The sequence below is a fragment of the Manacus vitellinus genome, unplaced genomic scaffold (assembly GCF_001715985.3).
Source record: "Manacus vitellinus isolate BGI_N305 unplaced genomic scaffold, ASM171598v3 scaffold_125_pilon, whole genome shotgun sequence".
Lineage (NCBI taxonomy): Eukaryota > Metazoa > Chordata > Aves > Passeriformes > Pipridae > Manacus > Manacus vitellinus.
In genome coordinates this window covers 375,663-398,331 of record NW_021938926.1, presented here as the reverse complement: position 1 = coordinate 398,331, position 22,669 = coordinate 375,663, and the positions used below count along the sequence as shown (strand labels likewise).

Here is a 22,669-nt window from a genome sequence, read left to right as displayed (position 1 = left end):
CTAAACTGACCCTAAACCTAAACCTTGGTGTTCTCCTGCCCGCTGAATCCCAACCGGCTCGGGGCGGGAGCGCCCAGTCCGAGCCCCCGCCGCCAAGGCGGGGTCACCCCGGAGCAGGCGGCACAGGGACGCGTTCGGGTGGGTTGGGAATTGGGAACGTCTCCGCAGAGGGAGATTCCACGACGAAATCACAGGATGTGCTGAGGTGGAAAGGACCCCAGGCCTGGCAGAGCTCAAGGAGCGTTTGGACAACGCTCTCAGGCACACGTGGGTGTAGGGCCAGGAGATGGACTCGCTGGTCGTTGTGGGTGCTCTCCCACTCAGAATATCCTGTGATTCTTCCTGATGTTGAGGTGGAACTTCTTGTGGTTTAGTTTATGGCCGTTGCTCCCCGTCCTGTTGCTGGGTACTGCTGAGGAGAGTCTGACACTGTCCGCTTGACACCATCTGCTTCACACCTGCCTTTGAAGCAATTGTACAGATTGATGAGACCCCCCTCAGTCTTCTCCAGACTTAAAGAGGCCCAGCTCCTGCAGTCTCTCCTCCTCATCTCTGTGGCTTCTGCTGCATCCTCTCCAGTAGCTCCTTATCTTTCCTGAACTGTAGAGACCAGAATCACACACAGCACTCCAGATGTGACCTTGCTAGGGCAGAATGGAGGAGGAGGATCACCTCCCTCGACCTGCTGGCCACATTCTTCCCATTGCAAACCCTTCCCCTTAAGCCCGTCTTTCTCTCTCTCCACTCCCCCCACAACTCCCCCTGCAAAAAAAAACACTCTCCCTGCCCCAAACCTTCTTTTTCCCCTCTGTACTTGCCCATGGCTGCCTGACTGACTGCTGTGGCCAGCTGGGAGCACCCACTATAGGGAAACCAGGCCTGGAATTGGAACGTCCTTTTATTTACAAATGAAATTCACATGTCAAGACACAGCATAGCCACAAATCCCTAAATACCATTAGTTCAGATGATATTTCTACCATGACCCATCAATAGGAAAGGCTGTATTTTGTGGAAAAATAAGCTCCAAAGTTAATGACACCGTGTGAGTTGTGACAGCTGATGGAAAACAGAGTTGTGAGCAGCACAGGGACAGCACAGAACTGACCACAGACAAACTGAGGGCAGATGAGCAAAAATGGGTTTCCAAACAGTCATGAGATAAAACCAGTCAAGTTTTACACGTCCCATTCCCCCAGGGACCTAAAGGAATGATGACTTCAGTTACTGAGCCATTTCACGTGCCACAGCTCAGCATTCCACAACGATATTCCTTTCTGCACCATTAACAACAGCCAAACAACAGGCCCAGTGAAACACCCCAAAAAAACCCGCCTGAACACGGGGTCAGAGGTGGGAAGGAAAAGGAATCTAACCCAAAGTGACACGTGCATTAGCAAGGGTTTCAAAGGAACAGCTGTGAAGATTTGCACATTTAAAGGTTGTATTTCTTGCACAAACATTTTCTTCCATGTCAAGGCGAAAGTGCTTTCCGATCCAAATCAGGCAGCCCACCAAAATATGACAATTTCAGCAGCTGCTCTCATCACTGTGCATTAAAAAGAAACCCCTCATGCGGGCAGCAGTTAGGCAAGAGAAAGCCCAGCTTCCTCGGAAATCCCCCAAGCCAGCTCCTGCCCTTGTCACACACCAACAACCACTACTTTCCTCAGACAAGGCCTGGCCCTAGGCCAGAAAGCCACCATCTCAGGGGCTCTTTGCATGCAAGAAATCCAGCAGCAATGGCAGTGCGAGCTCTGTCCTCGGCCCGGACCCGAGCCACTTCCATGGCAGTCCACTGTGACAACAGCAGTAAGGGATCCTCCTCTCGCCTGCAGAGACCTGGCAGCTTTAGCCCCTGGAAACTCAGATGGGTTGTTCCCACTGTTCAGTCACCTGTATCAAGAGGAGAAAAGCAGAATGACATTCCAGACAGGCTAGCAAAACCACAGAGGTGCTCCCTGGTGACAGGCTTCCTTTATTTTGATTTATTTCGCATCCTTACCTTGCTGAAGCTGTGCACTCACACCTCTGTGCTTCACAGATCAGACAACTTGAGTTGTTTTTACCCCTCCTCACATGCAGGCAGCCAGTTTCCCCTTTTTTTGTTGTTCTATCAGCTTGCCCAACCCCAACTTCGTGAGCTGCTTCATTTCCAACACCAATGCCCAGCCCCTCAGCTCGGGAGAATGATTTACCTGGCACAGCAAGCCGTGTACTGCCCTCAGTAAGAGGTCTGTCAGAGCTACATGTCCTGACCAAGATAAAAGAATTTTCCTACTGTACTTCCCAGCTAGGTAAGTGTTCATGGAACTATCCCTTTGGAAGCCGTCAGGAGGCTACAGCAGAAATTAAAGCCCACCTTTTACAGGCAGGATCTTCTCCCTAAGGCTAGTGTTCGACTCTGGGGAAGCTGGCTTCTGATGCATCTGGCATCAAGGCCCCTGACTGCTGTAAATTGGAAAAGAAAGAGACAGGATCAATTTGCAAGTGTAGGATCAATACAGAGAACCATCACAAACCACCTCCTAAGGATGCACGCAATGCCAACTGAAAACAAATCCGTCCTTCGGTCAAATCAGACTTCCAAAACGCTCCCCCAGCATAAGGCAGTTAAGATCCCAAGGCAAGTTCAGCTCCTGCTGAGAGTCACACTGGAAATCCCTGGGCTGTGCTGCTGAGAAAGTCACAAACCAAACAAATGCAGAGCAACACAAACCATTTTATTGCTTTGATACCTGCTGCGAGGACAGGCTCGAGTTATGAAGGTCGATAGCGGCGAGGGAGGGGACTCGGGACTCTGGAACTGTTTTATTTTCCTTCTTCAGAAATCTGGGATGCCACGCTGCAAAACACAACCAAGGCATGCAGCGTGAAGTAAAAACAAGAGCTGACTGCCACTTATTTAGTACCCAGGTTTTATTTAGAGGACATCAGAGCTCCTACCTTCCACTCCTCTCAGCTCGGGGAGGTGATTCAGTTCTGGCAAACGCACATCTGCCTTGGAGAACTCCCATTTTTTCCTATTCGCCTGAAGGATGTTTTTTTCATTAGTAACCTGTAATCAAGGGCATAAGGACCAGCTCATGAAAACGCAGAAAAAAAAAAGATGCTATTTTCAAGGTTAAAAAAAGCATCAGCCCAGCAGTGTTCTGCTGTAGCTGGAATTTGTACAAGAAAAGGCTCTGATGTGTGTGAAGGAATTCAACCTGCTCAAGGCTCCTTTATGCACTATAAACAATGCAAAAGCAGCAGCAAAAATAAAAACAATCATCTAAGTGAGGCTGCTTTCTGAGAGATAAAGTGTACCACTTGGAGAATGGCTGGGATTAGTTATCTGGAACAAAGCAAACGTTCCTTGCTGACATAGAAAGAATCGTGCCTAGGTGGAGAGAGCAGTGGAAAACTTTCCATTCCACTTGTTTTCCTTATCAATTTTTAATGCATTTATGACATGACTAAACAAGGCCCTGACTGCATTAAATCCAACCCCTCACTTCTGCTTCAGTACCACAGCACACATGGTCTGCTTTTCCTGGCCAGGCAGGACGCCATGGATATACTCCAGATCTCACAGATATCCTGTGCTGGACTGCTTCCAGCATTAAAAGTTGTTTTTTGACACAAAGCATGTTTTTATGGAAGATAACTATTAGCAAAGGATAACAAACAACGAACCTGTAGGGGAAAAAAAGGGGCAAAGAAAAGAGCACTTCTAGTTGGGAGCAATGGTGAAGGATGGAACAGATGGAATTCTTGACAGTTAAACACGTAACTGGGGCCTCAATTTTATTTTTATTTTATATCTGCTTTGCCAAAGGGGAAAGCCAGGCGACTCACCGGTGTCAGGCTGACGCTGTAGTGGCCTGCAGGAGAAGGCCTCTGTTGCTTTAGCAATGGGTTCAAGTATTTTTTACTCTTTTCATCAAGTCTGTAATCAAAAACACCCCAAACTTCGTATTAATCGAGGTAAGGCGGCAAATATAAAAACAACAGAGGCAAGATACCCCAAAGTCACATTCCCACATCACAGTCCCTCAGCAAGAGGGATGATGGAGCTCTCCTAGCTCTGCTCCCATACCTGTAATTGAGGCTCCCGGGCACGGGGCCCATCCCAAAGGTAGGAGAAAAGTTCTGGTTGATGGGAGGGATCACTATGCCCGTGTTCTTGGCGTAGTCCAAGCTGCTGCTGGAATCTTTCAGGCTGGTCTGAGGGCTGATTTTGAACGGGTTGACGGCGCTGTCGTAGAGGAAGCTCAGGTTGGAGGATCGGTCTGTTCTCTCTGCATCGGCTTTAGAGCGCTTCGTCTTCAGCAGCTTCTCCTCTCTGCTCCTTGGGCCAAAATCCTGTTTGGGAAGATAAAGCATCACCTTTCCCTTCCTGTCATGTTAAAAAAGCAGCTTGCAGCAGCACATACAGGGGGACAAAAAAAAAAAAAAAAAGTCAAAAGCCTAAACCTAAACATGCACGATTCCGCAAGGATCCGATGGAGATGAAATTGTTTTTATTAGAAAACCTCTGGTTTCCATCAAACAGGAGGAAACTTGTCAGGGTTCCAGCACCCTCTGTAAATAAAGTCACTTCAGAACGGAATCAGGAACGATGGAGGAAGAGCAGCCACATCCTGTGCCACTTCCAAAGAAATTAAATAAAAACTGAGCCCAATGTCATCTCAAAGTCATTCTGAAGCCTCCTTATTTTATTTTTTTTTTTAATTTTTAATTTGGAGACAGGGCTTTAAAACAGGTAAACAGCAGCATAGAGCATGTTTCCACGATTCAACATGCTTCCCAACTGTTTCTCCCTTCAGCTCTGTATTGCCAGGAACTGCATCACCATGTAGTTCACCTGCAAGGGACTGGCCAAAGATCCACCTGCAGACTCCCATGCCATTTGTTATGAATTTTAACTGCTACACACACACTGATATAATGATTTTAAAACATGAAAAAAAAAAACCAAAAGCCAAAATACAGTTTGGGGAAAAAAAAAAAAAGATGGACCAACCTGGACACTGAATAATTTTCTTTCTTCTAAAACATCGTCTTTCTCCCTTTTGCTGACTTTGGATTTTTTTTGTAACTGACGGTCTCTGGCATCTTTCTGGATCTTTAATTTAAGTTCCTCAGTAAACCTACATTCCAAATAAGCATAAAGAAAAAAAAAATAAATAAAAGGGCTTCTGGTAAACTTAACACCATCATCAGTTGTTCAGCCCAGGCCCCCACAGATTTTTAAGCAATCAAACAAACCATGCTTTCTGACCAGTGGGAAGCTAAATATGACGTATACATTAAAATAAATAAAATCTGAAGCACACATTTTTCACATTGCAGCAATAAAAGTGCTTGTATCCCAGTCTGGAGTAGATGCAGAGAGTGAATACAGTGTTAGTCTGTACTGCCCAAAATGCTGTGACACTGGGGAATTAATGTCACAACAAGGTGAACGTGCCACTGCAACGTGTTCCCTTCCAGCTGCTCTCCTATTTCCAGGAAGGCCAAACCCAAACAAGCCCAAGACATTCGGCAGCTGTCAGTTCTGCAAAGCCAGCGTGCCACCTAAGAGCACCACTGCTTCACCTCCTGAGGCTGCTCTGAGCAAGAAATGAGCTGCTTTACCTCTCAGCAAACCCGTCCTGGTTAAAGAAATCGTGCTGCAAGAGTTCGGCGCAGGACGGTCTTTTGTCCGGGTCGATCTGCAAACACTCCTGTCAAACCAATGTGAACGTGACAAATCAGGGATGAAAACAAGGCTTTAGCCTGCCTGAGAGAGGGCAAGAACAAGGCTCCTCCCTGGGGGATATGCAGCGATCCCTCTGGCTCGGGACGTGAGGGCTGAGTGCCCCCCGTCACTCAGGACTGTGGTTTCCTCGCAGCCCTCGCTAAGCTGCCAATCCAAGCAGTTGCTCACTGCATGGGGAGCTGAGAGAAAGGCACTTTAATAGCCCTGTACTCATCTGCACAAGGTGAAGGACAAGCAAACAGAGAAATGTCCGTAGGAACCAATCAGTTAATTACCTTGGCTAAATCCAGCACGGCAGCAGAGAGCTTGGGATAGCGTTTGTCCAGAGATTCCACCTCCTTCACCTCAGGCAGCCTCATGCCAGCAAAGAGGGGATTTTTATAGAATAACTCTTGGTGCCTTGGAATTAAATTACCTGGAATCACACAAACGAAGCAGCCACATGGAAAAAAAATAGAGGACGGTGAAAGATTCGAGAGGCTGAAATACTGGGTCAGCATTACTGTGAGGCTACAGCCTGGGTTGCTCCTTTCCCACCCTTCAAAACAAATTTGATCCCTTCATTCCTGAGCAGGCACTAGGCTGTTCTTACCCAGGCATTTGGTGATATGGTAGAGCTGGTCAATGTCTGAATCTCCAGGGAAAAGGGGCTCTCCTGTAAGCATTTCTGTTATCAGGGAGCCAATAGCCCACACGTCCACAGCCCTGGGAATAAACACAACACCATCCCGGCTCAGCACGGCTTCGTTCGTTGCTTTGCTCCAAAAGCTGAGCCGGTGGAGAAGATGGAGCACTCCTTTCCCTGCTCCTCACAACCCTTCACAGCCTCACAGGCCAGACTTACTTGCCATACTTGCTGTCTCCCACCAGCAGCTCTGGAGCTCTGTACCACCGGGTCGCCACGTACTCCGTGTAAACCTCCCCGGAAGCTGCCAAGGGACGGGCAAATCCGAAGTCGCAAAGCTTCACAACTCCCGACTGGGAAACCAGGATGTTCTCTGGCTTAATATCCCGATGGATTATCTGCACAGGGGAAAGCAAGTCAAGACAAATTCCCCATTTGTACGTAGCAAACCGACTGGCTCAGCAAAAACCGCAGGTTTCTCACGCTCGGGTAGAAAATTACAGAACCCCCAACTTCAGAAACATCTATTTTATGTATCTCTCTCCCTTTTCAGCCAAAGCTTTGTTTCTGTAAGTTTTAATATATATCTGTAAGTTTTAATATATATCTGAATATATGCTTCTGTATCTATTTCTTGCTGATTTCTGAGCTGATTCCTTGCACGTACTTACATTATGACTGTGACAAAAGGCAATTCCTCTGGCAATCTGGAATAAGTATTTCCGAACCCTGTCGTAGTCCAGGCCGTTGGGAGACGCCTCCAGGTCATCGAGCACCGTGTGATCCACAAATTCAAACACCAGATACCACCGTTTCTTCCTCTTGCACACCTCCAGCAGGTTCACCAGATTCTCATGCCTGAGTTGCTGTAATAAAACAGGGAATATTTAGTGAGAGCTGGATGGTTTATAACAGGAAAGAATGGAGACTTTTAACTCCAGCCCAGCTGGGACTTTGCCAAAAAATGCAACTTAAGTAAAAAGTGAGGGCGGGAGGGGGAAGGGAACTGTATTTTCCAGTTATTTTGTCATCATGTTCTGACCAGCCCCAGCCCCAATTTGCTACACCCCCAAGAATCCACCCCCAATTTGTTACACATTTATCCCACACCAACACAACAGGCCACACTCCAGCGCACAGTTATTTATTAGCTGGAGCCTGGCATGGAAATATCACCAGAGGCTGCCTGGAGGCAGCACCAGAGCCCAGGGATGTGACTGAGGGAGATGAAAAAGGACTGAAGAGCACAGGGAATTGAAGGGGAAGCTCTGCCAGTTCAGAGGCAGTGCCAGCCAACCTGCACCTGGGTCTGCCCAGATTACTTAGAAGGTCTGAAAAGAGAAGAATTTTAAAAGGATGAACTCTCTTCTCAAGAATTGTCTATTCCCAGTACAGGAGACCTGAAGAGGTTTTGCTGGCTTTAGCTGCAGTTACATTTTCTGCCCAAACTCCAGAACAAGAAAAGAGAAGTGAAAGATGAATAAATAAAATCAGGTTCACAAGGAGCAAGAGAAGAAACCACAGACTGAATCTCCAGCTATTTGATTTCACTGTGAGAGGCCACCCTCACAGAGCTATACATGGAAGTGTTCCCCTTGCTAAGACTCCATTTACCCAGGAAAACAAGTTAATTCCCAACACACCTGGGAGGTGCTACGTGCTCTGACTCAGTGACTCAGCGAGCCCGACCGACGGATCAGGAACAATCCAGGCTCACACAGATCCACTTTAAAAGTGTTTGAAGGGATAATACCTGGAGCTGCTGGATGTGTCTCAAGCTCCAGCACATACATCTCTAAGACTCTGCAGTTCTTGCAGTGATGGCAAACATCACTTTTTTTCCCTTCAGAGCACAGAGACTATATAATCTGGCAGATTTAGGAAGAGACACTTGTGGCAGCTAAGAGGGCAGGACATAGGGAATACTTTGCCAGTATTCCCACCTCTGCAAGTCCCCACATCAGAGGAAAAACCTGGATGCACTCCAGGTGTAATAAGGCTTTCCTTCATTTCTTCACCAGACACATGTACATCCCAACATTTAAAACTCCCACCCTCCACTAGCCCAGGTTGCTCCAAGCTCCATCCCACCTGGCCTTTAAACACTTCCAGGGATGGGGCAGCCACAGCTTCTCTGGGCAACCTGTGCCGGGGCCTCACCACCCTCACAGGGAAGAATTTCTTTCTAATATCCAATCTAAACCTAGTTTCTTCTAGTTTCAATCCATTCCCCCCTGTCCTGTCACTACAATACCGATACCAGGCAAATCCCACGCTCCAACAGCAAAGGACTACACATGGATCTGTGAGGTTCAGGGAATCTGACACCTGTCCTCCTCCAGCCTTTCACCTGGCAGGAAAGTGCCACGAATAAAAGAAAACAAGCATTTTTCCGTATCAGGTGACATCGGCACCCCCCAGTACGGTAAGTGTCACACAGGCAGGTCACCATTCACCTGCAGGTGTTAAAAGCTCAGCTCGCTTTCATTTTCGGCTGATTCGCAGCAGCCAGAACAAGAATTCGGGACAAAACGGGGGGTCGCAGTTACCACCAGGAGGCAACAGAGACCTCGAGCTTTTTTTCCCCGCTGAACACCGGGCACATAAACAAGACTTTTCCAATCCAGGATTCGCCGGGTGAATATCCAGCACGGGCACCCGGGCAAAGGGGAAAGCAGCTCTCGGCAAGGCTACGACGCGAAAGGCTGGATTAATCCAGGGAAATACAAACAGGGCCAAATCGAGCCTCTTTTGGCTTGGATTTCGTTAGTAAAAAGGGCCCCCCGGGCGGCCCACCTTGAGCAGCTTGATCTCCCTCACGGCGATCTTCCTCACCGCCGCGTCGTCCTCGCTCTCCAGGAACTTCTTGACGGCCACGATCTGCCCGCTCTCCCTGTTCCTGCACTTGGTCACCACCCCGTAGCTGCCTTCCCCCACCAGCCCCAGCACCTGGTACTTCTCCATGGCCGGAGGGACCCGTCTGGAGGGCCCGGACCCGGCTGGAGAGGCCGGACCGGGATGCAGCGACTGGACCGGGATGGAGGGACCCGGGATGGCCTCGGCCCCCGGTCCAGCGCGGCGTCGCCGGGGCAACGGCCCGCCGTAAAGCGCAGCCGCGCCCCGCCTGTCGCAAAAGCCTGCGTGGAAACCCGCTTGGCTTACAAAGAGTAAAAAAAGAAAACGGGCCTTATAAAATATTATAAATAGAAAACGTTATAAAGCTCGCTTGCATAAAGCCAGTGAGGCACGTAAAGGAGAAATGGCTAAAGCAACCCTGCGCTTTTGAGCGGAGTGCTGCGTTAAAAGGCAGCCTGAAAAATACTGACTATTCCCCGTGTGCTGCTGGGGAGGCTGCTGATGTTGCCAAGGATGCGGCCATGGAAAAGGCGGAATAATTTGCTTTTAGATTTAGATGTTTGTGCCAGTGCCCTTGCTGTGCGTTTTATCTTAAAAAGATGGCAGTTTCTGCACATACTACCTGCAACTTAACACCAGGCACGAACCCTTCAGGAGGCAGGAAAGCTGAAGCATCCCTGTGTGTTTACTGACAGAGACTTCATCCAAGATATTCTTAATCCAACTTCCTCTTGTTCTTTCCATCCAGCCACAGATGTAGCAGCACATGATGGTCTTCTGCTCACAGTGACTTGTCTTGCCCTGGACAGGAGTGGCACGGCAGGACACGTGTAGGAAAACACAACCAGAAGCTGCAGAAACAAAGACATGCCATGTGGATATTCCCGATATTCTCTCCTCGGTTTGGTGGCCTCCATTTCACAGATGAGGGTACTGTAGAAAAAGAGGTGTCCAATTTCTCTGAAGAAATTTATGGGCACTTGTCAGGCTGGAACTACTGCAACATCCCTCTTTGGGAGAGGAACAGTATATGCCTTGCCAAAAACGCCAATTCCCCAGGAAATGGAGGCATCATATATCCCCAGGAAATGGAGGCATCATATATCCCAGTGATACTTTCTGGAACCTTTACTGCATTTCTCTTGAGTCACATCGATATGAGTCACCTTCTGCAACTAATTCCTGGTTGTTTTCACGTCTCCTTCACCCTCATCCTCACTCTCTGCATGCAATTACTGTAATGAACCTTTCCAGGCTGACCTCACATTTCCAGGGGGGCGAAAAAATATCAGAGCTCAGGTGGCATTGATTTATTATATTCCTCCTACCTTCTCCTGCTCATCAGTAGCAAGTGCCTTCTCTGGGTCCTGGCATCTGTCCCGTGCTGCTAATGGAGAGCTGACTTGGAATCCAATTAACTCCTCCACCCCTGAGATACTTTTGGATCCATTAAATGAAAGGAACAAACCACACGTATACAATGTCACCATTAACTTGTCATGGACAAAGGGGGATGGATTCAAACAGAAAAAGAGCAGTGTTAAATTGGATATTAGGAAAAACACTCTTCTCTGTGAGGGTGGGGAGGCCCTGGCACAGGTTGCCCAGAGAACCTGTGGCTGCCCCATCCCTGGAAGTGTCCAAGGCCAGGTTGGATGGGGCTTGGAGCAGCCTGGGATAGTGGAAGGTGTCAGGGAGCCAAACCAGAACTGGATGAGCTTTAAGGTCCCTCCCAGGATTCTGTGATTCCATGTGTCAGTGTGGTGTTATAATTTAAAGCCCGAGAGCCTGAAGAATGGATGAGATACCTTGCTAAACCTTACAGTGTCCATGTTCCAGGTATGTTTGGCAGTCTGGAGGTACCACAGTGGCACTGACCGAGTCCAGGCTTGATTAACAGGGGAGAAACCCTTTTTTCTCTCATAACAACAGGGACCTTGAACCGGGTTCCTCCTTCTCCAAACCGCGGCGATGCTTTCTCACCCTGACCACGGGAACCCTGTAACTTTTTTTTTTTCCTCTCCTTTTCAAACACAGGCTACGCCGAGCCCCTCCCACCTGCGAGGAGCCCGGGAAAAGCCGGGTTCGGGGGCGGTCCCGGGGAGGGGCGGGCTGATGCCGATGTGATGCCGGAGCCGTGGGCGGTGCCGGCGGTCGGGGCGAGCAGCACCGCCCGCCCCTGCGCAGCCATGAGGCTGTGCCGGCCCTTTGTTCCCGGGGGTCCGCGGCCGCCCATCCCGATGGCCGGGGCGGCTTGAGCCCGGCGGGAAGGGAGGAGGAGGAGGAGGAGGAGGAGGAGGAGGAGGAGGAGGAGGAGGAGGAGGAGGAGCTGTTCCCAGCAGGATGCGATGGGGAACTGCTGGGCGCAGTGGTGCTGCGGGCTGTTCTTCCGGAGGGACGCGGGCCGGCTGCAGCGCGGCGGAGGGTGAGCGGGGGGACCGCGGCTGCCCCTTTCCCCTCCCCGGGGCGGGGAGGTGCCGGCACAGCCCGGCCCCGCCTTCCCGGGGGCCCCCGAGGGGCAGGAGGGGGGGTCACAGGGCCGCGGGGCGCACCCAGACATCGTATCGCATCGCCCCCGCAGCCCCTCGCCCCTTCCCGCAGGGAGCCGCGGCATCCCGGGGGGATGGAGGTGGATGGAGGCGCCGGGGAGCCCGCTGGGCTCCGTGCGGTTTGTGCGGCCGGGGGTAATGCACTTCCAGGGTAACCGGCTCCTTACCCCTTCCAGCAGTGTTGTTTTTCCGGCAGGAGACGCTCGGGAAGGTTTTTCGGGTCAGCTGCCGAAACCCGTGCAGGCGGCCGTGGGTTTGGGTGGGAAAACACCCGGTTTTTCTGCAGTGGGAGCTCGTCCGCTCTGTGAGTCAGAGGCTGAGGCGCTGCTGGGGTAAATCGGGAGCAGAAGGGTTCAGATGAACTCATATCTCTCGCAGAATGGTTGGAATGAACTCATGTCTCTTCATATCTCTTGTAAATGTGTAACCCCGGTTTCATTCTGCAGCGGCCAGTCCATGGAAAAGAAGTGTGCAAACGGGAAGGAAATCCTACCTGTAAAAAAAAACCTTGTTTTTGTTTTTTTTCCCATATACCAACCAGTATTTGATATCTACCTATTGCTTATTTTTGATGTGTTAGGATAGAAGCAGTTCTAGACAGACACACTGAGCATTTTACATGCTGCAAACCCGTGGCCTCTTATTTCACATTGGCTCTGGCAGGCAAGTCTCACCTTCTCCTAAAAGGGCTTCAAGACAAGCTGCCTCTCAGAGAATTGGGTGAAAAACCAGGGCAGTGTGTGTAGAGGATACCTGCTTGTATTTTTAGTACCGTAGCAGAGGGTAGGAGAACATCTGAAATGCCTTGACAGCAGGCAGCACTTTCTTGTGTTCTGAAAAAAAAAAACAAGATAATGCTTGAAAGGTTCTTCCTCCACATGTGCTTTTTGCACAGTTTCCACTCACAGGCCAATACCCCAAGTCTGCAAATTACATTGCTACAAAATTATGCACATTTGGCTACTTCTGGAACAGCATAATGTAATAATGCAGCTTATCAACTTCAGGATTATTTTAATCGCTCAGAGCCCTCCCTCCCCCCCCTCCCAGTTTCATTATTTTTAGATGTTCCAAGATTCGACTGCAAGAAATAAACTCCCAATTAAATAATTAAGTATAGAGTTTTTAACAAGTGTTTTGATAACCTGCAAGATTATAAGTTGCCTTGCTTGGAACTGTGCTTAAAATACATATATATATATATATATGTATGTATGGAGTGCTGTAAAGTTAGTCTCTCTAATAACTTCAGGTCTTTGAAGCTCGTGTGGTTGTGAGCTTGGAAATAATTTACCTAATGCCTGGTGCTGTAAAGTGCCACGTGTCCCAACTGCACTTACCATGTAGTGCATGAATTAAAGTGGCCTTTCCCCCCTGGTTTCAGAGCAGTGAATCCACTGGAAACGGTTCCTTAGTGGCAGGAAAGGTTGTGCAACAAGGAACGAGTGGGTTGTGCAACAAGTTGCCAGGGGAGACGTTCCCTAAACCGACTTCCAAGGAAAAATGAGATGGAGATGAAATAGGATACGATTCAAATAATGCAACCTTTGGCTGGTGTGTTGGTTTTGTTATTGTGGAAGCAGGTGTTGGGTTGCAAGTACTGAACAATCTTTTGTGCCAAGTGTAGAACTCCCTGAGGCCCTGGGTTTATTCCTGGTACCAGTCAGCACTTGCAACTGGAAACCCTGGTTTTCCAAACAGTTCGATGAGATGGATGTTGGACTGAAGTGTGTTTACTTTTGAGTGTTCTTCTGGAGGATGGCCAAACCTCTCTGGCTGGGTGAAAATGTATTCACAGGTAACTTGATACTGGGTTGGGTTTTGTAGAGGACAGTGTTAACTGTCCTCCATAAAAGAATTAAAACAGGAAGAATTCTGATTAAAGAAGCAAGGAGGAGATGATTCCCTGTATAAAATTAGACAGTGAGTTTTTTGGGTGGTTTTTTTTTGGTAGTTGAAAAGTTTTTTCTTAACCTCTTTGTATACAGACATTTTTCTGAGGTGCAACCTTGTAGCTGTGCCAAGGTGTGTTGTTGAACACTGATGTTGTACAGGGTGCTTGGAAAGAGTTAAGTGTCATGACGAGCAACAGCATTTTCAGAAATGGCCTGGAATCGTGTTTTTCAAGGGAAAAAAATGTATTAAAGGGATTGCAGAACACGCTGACAGTCTGTAAATGTCAAGTCCAGCATCCTGATAAATGATTTCATCTCGTGAGGGTTTTAGTTTTTTCTCCAGTTCTACAGAAAATGTTTACATGCTTTTGCCTCTTTCCACTGTGGTAGTGACACCGAGCTCAGGTTAACGAGTCAATTTGTTGAACACCTGAAGATTTTGTGGTTATTTTATGCTTCCTTAAGCGTATTTTAAAAGCTATTTTAAACTCTCTGGCTCATTTTCCTTCTGCTGTGTATTGGAGACTCTTCTGTAGTGTAACTGCCAACTTCTTTTTCCAGATCCAAGTATTTTAGAACGTGTTCAACAGGAGAACACTTCACCATAGAGGTGAGTGCTTACAATTTATAGTGATGCAAGAAAAAGTGGGAAAAGCTGAATCCCAGCAATGCCCTTTAACACTTTTTGCAGTTTATGAACACTGAAACGTTCTGGGTTATTCCAGACCAAATTGATGCTGCACTGGGTGACATATAGTGGTCCTTACAGCACCTCAGAACATGAATACATCACCTCTCTTGCATCTATTATGTGGAAAAAAGAGAAGTATCTGTTATGATCTGAGACTCATCACCAGAGCGTTCCATAGTCTGCCTGTTGCATCTGTCACCTCTGCTGTGTTGGGAGTGATTTTTTTCTGCTTGTCTCAAGTGCAGAATATTTAGTTCTTGATTGCAGGATCATGAATCAGATGGTACAGAAAGAACCTGATGGGGTTCCCTTACAGTTTGTTCGCTACGGGGGGTCCTTTCTCGGCCTCCAAATTTCACCCCTTTTTGCCCAGGGGAGTGTGAGGTTAATTTGCATTAAGTTGAGATTCTTGGAATAATAACCTGGTTTACTTTCTCTGAGTGTTCTGTATGGTCTGGAAGTCCTGGGCCGTTCAGATTGCCCCCATTACTGGGGATAACATTAATTACTGAAATTAATGCTTTCAAGAAAGGGGGCAGATGTACGTGGTGGAGGATTCCTGTTTTGGTGGACAACTTCCAGTTGTGAGAGGCTGTTCCTGCTGCAGAAATAGCATGGGGAAAAGAAGGTTTTGTTCTCCTCCCAGATTTTTAGGTCAATAAGGAGGTACTTGCTGTAGGTACTGACCTGACTAAATTTAAGATGACTGTACTAAGAGCAGTACAGATAATTTCTGTTTGCTTATTTTTTAATGTGCTAGCTGAGCTTCTGCTGGGCAGGTTTGTGCAGCTTAGAATGCTTTGGTTTTTAATTTGGACTCTTCTCCTTTTGGGAGAATGTAATATTTAAGAAAAGAAACATTGGTAAGAAGGCAGGTCCTACTCTGAAAGTAATAATGCCTCTAAAATTAGAGACTTTCATGTTAGTCCCACTCATCATCGGAGTGTTTTAAATTTATTTCAAATTTATGTTTTAAAAAGACAAATTACATGTGTAATCATATTTGCTGTATGTCTGTAGTGACTTGTTATATTGAATTGTAAAGATTATTTCCTTTCTTTTTCTCTGCAGTTTGAGAACCTCGTGGAAAGTGATGAGGTGGGTACCTGGAGAATCCTGGGAAACCTCAGATAATCCTTAAAAGTGGTTCCAAGATGTGAACCTTCCTCCCACTGTGTTCTTGACTTATATCACAGGGGGTTTTATCCTCCAAGTTTTCCTTGCTCTGGGAATGAGTATTTAACAGTGTGGATGAAGATCTAAGAGAAGAGATTTTTTTTTTGGGGTGGGGGGGGAATATGGGAAGTAACTCTTTCGGGAAGAGAGCGCTGTGGACCTTGGGAAGGCAAAAAGAAGGGGAGGGGGAGAAAGTGTGTTTGGGAAGACTTAAAGCAGAATTTGCTCCTGGTGTAACTCTTGTGTAAAACTCAGCCAAGTGCTCTCTGCCTGAGAGCATAAATGGACCTGGGTTGCTTGACTAAGGAACTTTTTGAGAATGCTCTGTCTTTACAATTACAGGTAAACTGGCTGAACTTGACCTTAAAACTTCACTCTTAAAAGTTTAACAGGGCCTGTTAATGGGCAGGGCACACATCACATTTTCAATGTATTTAAAAACACGAGGACTAATAGTTTGGTTCCTGAAATACACCACCAGAATATTTATTTTCAGTTGGATGTACTTACTTGTTTCACTTAGTCAGCCACTTCAGTTGATTGCATAGCAAGATTATTTTTAATTCCAAATGAAAACTGCATTTTTTCCCCCCCCTAATTGTAGAATCAATATATGGGAGAAACTGTGATTTCACATTGGTGGTTTTTTTTTTTAATTTTAACAGGGAGAAAGCCCAGGAAGCAGTCACAGGTAAGACTTGGAGGTTCAGGACCTCCCCTTCCCTCTGCTTCCCCTCTGTGATAAACAAAATGAAGTAAGGGACAAACAAGGGGTGAAAACAAGTAAGGAAAAAGTGAGATTTATACTGCAATGATAGTAATTGTTCTCTTCCAGTAGTTCTCTTAGCAAAGGTTTTGAAAATATGCTTCCCATAAAGGTATAAATAATATATATATTGTAATAATAAGGAGAGACAGCACTGCCCTGAGTAAACTGGAACTTTGGAACTCTGTTCTCAGGAGGAACAGCTCGTTGGATCTGCATTGAAGGGCCAGTCAGGAATGACCACGTGGATATGTTAAAGAGCAAATTAGGCTTGTCATGCATGAATTATAGATGGAGCCTTTCTGTGTTTCTCCCCCTGCTTTCAGACCTCTGACCGAGGAAGAAATTGCTGACTTGAAAGAGAGACACTACGACTCCATTGCTGAAAAGCAGAGAGTTGTTGACCTGAAGCTTCAGTCAGAGGTGAGTGGTTACAATGGCTAGTCCAGTAGGGATGGGTTTCCTTTCAAAAAAAGTTAAAATCAACCACGAACCGCCAGGAGAGTCCACGAAACAACTGGATTTTGTTCAGCAGTCGGTATTTTTTTAGTGTCCATAAACACAGGTGGCTTCTTTTTAATACCCTCTTAGCTGAAAAATGGAATGAACAGGCCGGGTCTCTGACCAGGATCTGTTAAATTTAACCTTTTTTTTTTTTTTTTTTTTAATGGGGAATATTCTTGATTCAACTTTTCTTGGGCTCAAGTTTTTTCCACAACTTTTCTTAAGGAAAAAAAAAAACACCACCACATAATTAGTTGTTTTATTTTACTGTTGCAGCAATTAATGGGATATAATGTGGGATATAATGTAGGATTTGAATGATTTTTTAATCAAATGCCAATAAATTATGGAAGTGAAAAGACTGAAATCTTTCAGTGTGCAGTTCATAATAACAAACAACAAGCACTTAGAGCAATTCACTAATGATGTTTACTCAACAGTTACCTAAATTTCTTGGGAGGTTTGGTGTGTGGGGGGAAGCTATTAAATTCGCTTAATGTTTTAGCTGTAGTCGATTTTGTTTTACTTTTTACTTTCTAGCTGCTTTTCTTTTTTTGTTTTATTGCACTTATGGCTTTATTGCTAGGAAGATAGATAGGTTCTGCTTTTGTTAACCATTACTGTTTTGTTCATATACAGTTAGCCTTACAAGAGGAGAAGTTAAGACTAGAAGAGGAGGCTTTATATGCTGCACAACGTGAAGCAGCCAGGGCAGCAAAGCAGAAAAAGCTCTTGGAGGTGAGGGGAAAAAAAAGACCCCAATATATATATATATCTCAGAGCCTCTGTTCTCTTCCCATGTATGCAGTATTCCCTAATAAATATCCTTCCCCATCTCAGGAAAACTAATGAGGAAATGGCTTTGGCCTGTAAAGTAGAGAAAGAAATGCAAGGTTTGAAAGTACAGCTGGTTGGAGCAGCTGAAAAATCACCAGAATTGTTTGAAACAGCTTCTGTCGCCGAGTATAGATTTTGAATGGGTTACAATTTTAATCTATAATTATCTTCACACACTCCTTACATAATATGTAGAAGTCACTGATCTTAAATGCAAAACGATCTCTGATGGTTTTCTGGTTTAAAAACACCCCTGAAGTTAAGCACGTGTTGTACCATTTAGACTTGTAAAAATGTACTTGATATATTTGTGCACTTAATTGTCCCTGATCTCTGTGGTTTGTGTTGACCCCGCTTTAGAGTTTTCATCTAATATTTATGTCACTAAGTATGGCTCTCATTTCACATTTCTCTGTCTCACCTCTTGCCATTTGGTGTGGGAGGGTTAATTCTTTCTTTCTGACCTTTTTGCCTGCCTTTTTTTTTTTTTGATAATACTTTTGGTCTATATATAAAGCCAGCAAAAGTAGATTTTTTTTCTTTAATGGCATTAACTGGTTTTTGTAGAAGTTCTGTGCAAGAAGTGATATTTTTCTTGTCTTTCACTATTTTTAAGATACGCTTCTTTTAGTCAGGACCTCAGATAGAAGGGATTATAGAGATTTTAATTTCCTCTTCGTGTAAAATTAGTACCACTTATCTCCTGAACCAACCAACCCCTCAAAAGCCATCAGGATTATGTGGATTTCTAAGGAAGCATTTTTGTATAGATACCCATCAAGCACTTAGCCCTTCTAGATAAACCAGCAGCTATTTTTGAATGCATCACTCATCTCTCTGCTGTTTGTGGGCACAAATGGGAAAGTGGCTTCTTCCTTGGAAGTCTGGCCTCCTTTAAAACTCATTTGGCTTGCTGATGGTGCCCTACTAAATGTCAGGGTTTGTAACAGCAGGGAATGTTAATATATGTGTGTCCTGGAACTGGCAGTGCTGGATATTGGCACGTGACCTGGCAAAATGGGGAGATAATTTAAATTGGATGTTATGTGGGTATATAAATCCTATAAGAAAATTGTTGCATGTGTCAGTAATCGATTTTTGACAGACTTGTTGGCTGGGTTGGTGCCAAATTTCTGTCTCTTTCTCCATGTCTTCTCACCTAAAACCCACCATAATGTGACATTTCTACTTCTATGCTTATCGTTTCCGTACTGGTTTCAATCTGCAATTGTTATTATTATTTAAATATCCAAGATGGAAAGTGTGCTAAAACCCAAAGCTACCATCATCTTGGGACTGAAAAAATACCATATCCAGTGCAGTTATCTCACCACACTGTTTACCCAGCAAAGAGCAAGTCTTAGATGGAGCTGACATTGAAAATTCTGGTTCCTTTACCCCTGCTTTTCTTTGGCAGGGACAGATCCATTTAAGGCTGAGAATAGATTTTTCAGTCACTAGATACATCAGGCTTGTCTCTAAAACTAGCACATTCAGTTTTATCACAGTCTTTGTCCTAATCACTGAACAATTACTGTTTCTTAAGTGATTTACCTTGAGTCTGAGGGTTTCTGTGCCTGCTTTTTTTATGCTCCCGTTTTTTCAAGGCAGGAAAAAAGAAACTTGAGACAACTTCAGTTGTTTAAACTCCCCCAAAACTTAAACAGAACCCTACTTCCATGTCTGTTGTTCCTCTAGTAACTTAAAAATAAAGGCCCTGATGGCTTGTCTTGCATTTTTCATTCTGGTTTTGCCCAGTGCACGCCATGAAAGCTTTAAGAGTGTCGAGTTATTAATCCTTCTGGCCCAGCAAGGCAGCAAAGCTGTTATTAATATGGATGAGGCACTTAGTGCTGAGGAAATGGGATAAAAGGATTTGTAGGGAATATTTCTCTCTAACAGAGGTAGAGTGGCTATCAGACATCACCCAGGTGTCAGCTGTGAGCTGAAAATACCTGTGGCTTAAGGAGAGAAGACAAGAGGGGAAAAAAAAAAAGGACAGGTGCAGTCATGACTGAGGGGGCTCTAAAAACTGATGTTTGGGGTTTTTTTGGGGGGGGGATGCATTTAAAATAGGTTTCTTGAGAGCTCTGTTTTGAGTGTGTAACTCTTGAGTGATTGCCTTCAGCTTTTTCAACAATGTACTTCTCTTGATAGCAACGTAGGCAGCAAAGGATAACTCAGAGAGCACATGCTGTAAATAATGGAGAGTTTCAGAGGTAAGAGATCCCATTTTGTTCATGATAACTGAGAACCTTGACTGTTTCTACTCCTGCCCTTCATCTGCAAAGTCAAGAGGGGAGTTTGCATCCGTTCTGGTTTTCACTGGCCTTATTTAAAACTGAACCTGCTCCCAGCTACTGATAGATATATGCCCACAAAATCTAGTACTTTGTATTAAAAAGGTGTTTATATGTGAAGTCTCAGCTAATATAAAGATCTTTTATTATTCAGAACCCTGCTGGAAATACCCAGTAGAGATACACTGATTGAATGGTTTATGCAGTCTGCCTGTTTCTTCATTAATATTATTAATTTAATTCTCTTCACTGCCACCTTCTGTGTTCGATGTTAGGGGGGGAAAAAACCAACCAACCAACTAACAAAAAAAACCTCAGAAAAATTTCCTGTGGGATGGTGCTCGAGTTTAGAAAAAAAAATGTTAAAATCCAACGTCTGTTTTTACATGGAAGAGAAGGGGGCTAGAAAGGGTTTTCACTTAGGGAAGTGCTGTTAGAAAAGGAGCTGGGAAAACTGAGGTTTTATGGTGTGAGTAGGAACTAGCCAGATTTTAAAAACAAAGGGCTGGAGGAGCAGGATTCGGATTAATTAGTTAAAAAATGAATTGAAAATTAGGGAGATTTTACCTACAGTGATGAAGAGAGGGGAAGAGTTTTTGAGATGAAAGTTAATTCATTTTTAGCTGAAAATACTACTAAAAATTGAGCAGAAGCACAGAGTGGGAGAGGATGTGATGAATAAGAACAGAAAAGCGTTTTCTAGATCATTTTATGAAGAATTTAGTTCAAGGTGTATGTGCTTTGTAGCACAGAGCTGGGGGACATGTGGATTGACATCTTTTAGGGCATGCTTAGAGGTTCAGAAAGCTAAAGAACTGTGCATTGTTCTTCCAGCTCTGTGGCAGAGGAGGATCTCGATCCTTTCTTAAGGAACACAAAATTCCAGTACGAAGCTTTTCGAAGCAGCAGTAAGTCTTCCCTTTCTTATGCCTGCCTTAAAATACTCTGAGGAGGACAGAGTGCTATTTCTTTTTCTAGATAAACATAATTTATTTTTTTATATATATCAATTGTGTATGCACGGATCTGTATTAAAAAAATCTGACAGGTCTTTTTATCTGATGGATAGAAAATAGAGGTGAACTTTCCTTGTCAAACCTGTGTATTATTAAAGATGCAGATGTGTGTTTGTAGCTTTTTTTTTTAAACGACCTCTTAGCAAAGCAGTTAGAATCATAATAATGGTTAGTTTTTTTTCCTAATGCAGCACAAGAGGGAATTGGGTTGCCTGTATTTAAAAATTCCACTGACAGTTTAGAGGAAAGCGATTTTATAAACTTTTATCCCCAAACTGTGGTGACAGTACAACGATCACTAAGAAATTGGAGGAGTGATGGCAATTCTTGAGGAAATATTGCCAGTAGTTCATTCTTCTGGGGGGAGAGGGTTGATTTTTGGGGGTTTTTTTACAGGTCTTCATACAAGTCCAGCTTACATCTTATTAAATTCCTCTCTGGTTCTAATTAGATAATCTCCTAGTGAAGATGACTATTAAAAATCTACTGATGATGTTTTGAAGTGAAGTACCTTTTCCAGCATTCCTGAGGTTTAAAGGGCCGTAAAGCACATTAAAAAGCTTAATTTAATGGTTTACTTTTGCATATTGAACCTCGAATTCAAGTCTGGTTATGGATTAAAAAGACATTTTTATTTGTTTCACGTAGGGCTTTCCTCTGATGCCACAGTGCTGACACCCAACACAGAGAGCAGCTGCGACTTAATGACCAAAACCAAGTCAGTGAGTGGGAACGACGACAGCACCTCCTTAGATTTAGAGTGGGAAGATGAGGAAGGTATTTATGACTCCAGTTTCATTCTGAATGTATAAAGTTACAAACCCTGACAGTTTAAAAACTGTGTCGATGGTAAATCTGTGGTTTTTCAAAGGGGAGGGTGATTTAAAACTTAATGCAATTTCTGGCCCAGTCTGGAATGGTTAACCTGTGAATTATTTTTACCGAGAGAATTCCTTATTTTGATAAATGTGGACGTGGCCCCAGTAAATAAATGAATTTATTTGGGTCCTTTAGTATCCCAACAAAACAAATGGCAGAGAAGTGCTGCCCTCTGGCGAGCCAGGAGCAGAAGGAACAATTTATTCTTTTAAAACGTGGAAGTCGGTCAGGTTGGCTGAACTGTTTTGGGAAAAACCCTAATTACTTTTACTGTAACTTTTCCTGGGAATTTAGATCTGTGTTCCAGTGAATATCCCAGCTGTCCTCATTGCTGTTGCTGTGTGTTACAGGTGCTTTCTGTTTTATTTAGTAAGCCTGCAAAAGCTCTTGTCGTATTTCCAAGTTTATCCAAGATTTTGAGACCTCGACTCCTGAAAAGCTCACCAAAAATCAGGATTTCTTTGAGCCAATGCATAGCTGATTTTTCTTTTTTTAATTTTTTTGCTTTAATACACTGTTTCTGCCAATCTTTGTGTAGGTTAAATGTTTAGCACTGTATATTATACTATTATTTAGCTGCTTGGAGGGACCCATGGAACATGAACATAAAATCTGTAATTGGAGTCTGATGAAGGGAAAAATTTATCTCTTGGATATTTTTTTTTTTCCTGTGCCACCCCCCCCACCCCCAAAAAGTTGTGGGTTTCAGTTGCAATATGTAACTTTTTAATAATTAGTTACTCCAGATTTAAAAGGGGAGTTTATTTAGGAATGCACAAGGATTGCAGTGAACAAGGGGAGGATTTAGGGTGGTTTTTAATAGAATCTT

The 22,669-nt window shown here is 44.9% G+C and overlaps 3 protein-coding genes across 4 annotated transcripts in view; 1 reads left to right on the top strand and 2 right to left on the bottom strand.

Moving 5' to 3' along the window:
• RCHY1 (ring finger and CHY zinc finger domain containing 1) overlaps positions 1-1,789 on the bottom strand; it is a 4,797-nt gene extending 3,008 nt beyond the window's left edge. The window contains exon 1 of the mRNA XM_018088302.3: positions 1,775-1,789. Coding sequence (XP_017943791.3) covers positions 1,775-1,789 — 15 coding nt within the window. The remainder of the gene's footprint in view (positions 1-1,774) is intronic.
• Positions 881-9,462, bottom strand: CDKL2 (cyclin dependent kinase like 2). 2 transcript variants are annotated; one of them, XM_018067873.3, is made up of 13 exons: positions 9,168-9,462; positions 7,043-7,237; positions 6,591-6,769; positions 6,339-6,451; positions 6,022-6,161; positions 5,623-5,711; positions 5,009-5,135; positions 4,082-4,347; positions 3,841-3,931; positions 2,947-3,058; positions 2,739-2,845; positions 2,363-2,451; positions 881-1,896 (listed from the first exon to the last, which is right to left on the bottom strand). In XM_018067873.3, exons 1-12 carry the CDS (start codon positions 9,333-9,335, stop codon positions 2,392-2,394), a joined length of 1,647 nt encoding a protein of 548 aa, XP_017923362.2. In that variant the 5' UTR covers positions 9,336-9,462; the 3' UTR covers positions 881-1,896; positions 2,363-2,391. The 2 variants fall into 2 exon arrangements, with proteins under 2 accessions (XP_017923362.2, XP_008924656.3); XM_008926408.4 differs by lacking the exon at positions 2,363-2,451.
• Positions 9,463-11,530: 2,068 nt separating this feature from the next.
• AP1AR (adaptor related protein complex 1 associated regulatory protein) lies at positions 11,531-21,773 on the top strand. Its single transcript, XM_029965936.1, has 9 exons — positions 11,531-11,652; positions 14,233-14,281; positions 15,434-15,460; positions 16,204-16,229; positions 16,631-16,727; positions 17,448-17,546; positions 19,803-19,864; positions 20,780-20,853; positions 21,610-21,773. The coding sequence occupies exons 1-9, from the start codon at positions 11,576-11,578 to the stop codon at positions 21,771-21,773; spliced, it is 675 nt and encodes a 224-aa protein (XP_029821796.1). The 5' UTR covers positions 11,531-11,575.
• The last annotated feature ends 896 nt before the right edge of the window (positions 21,774-22,669 follow it).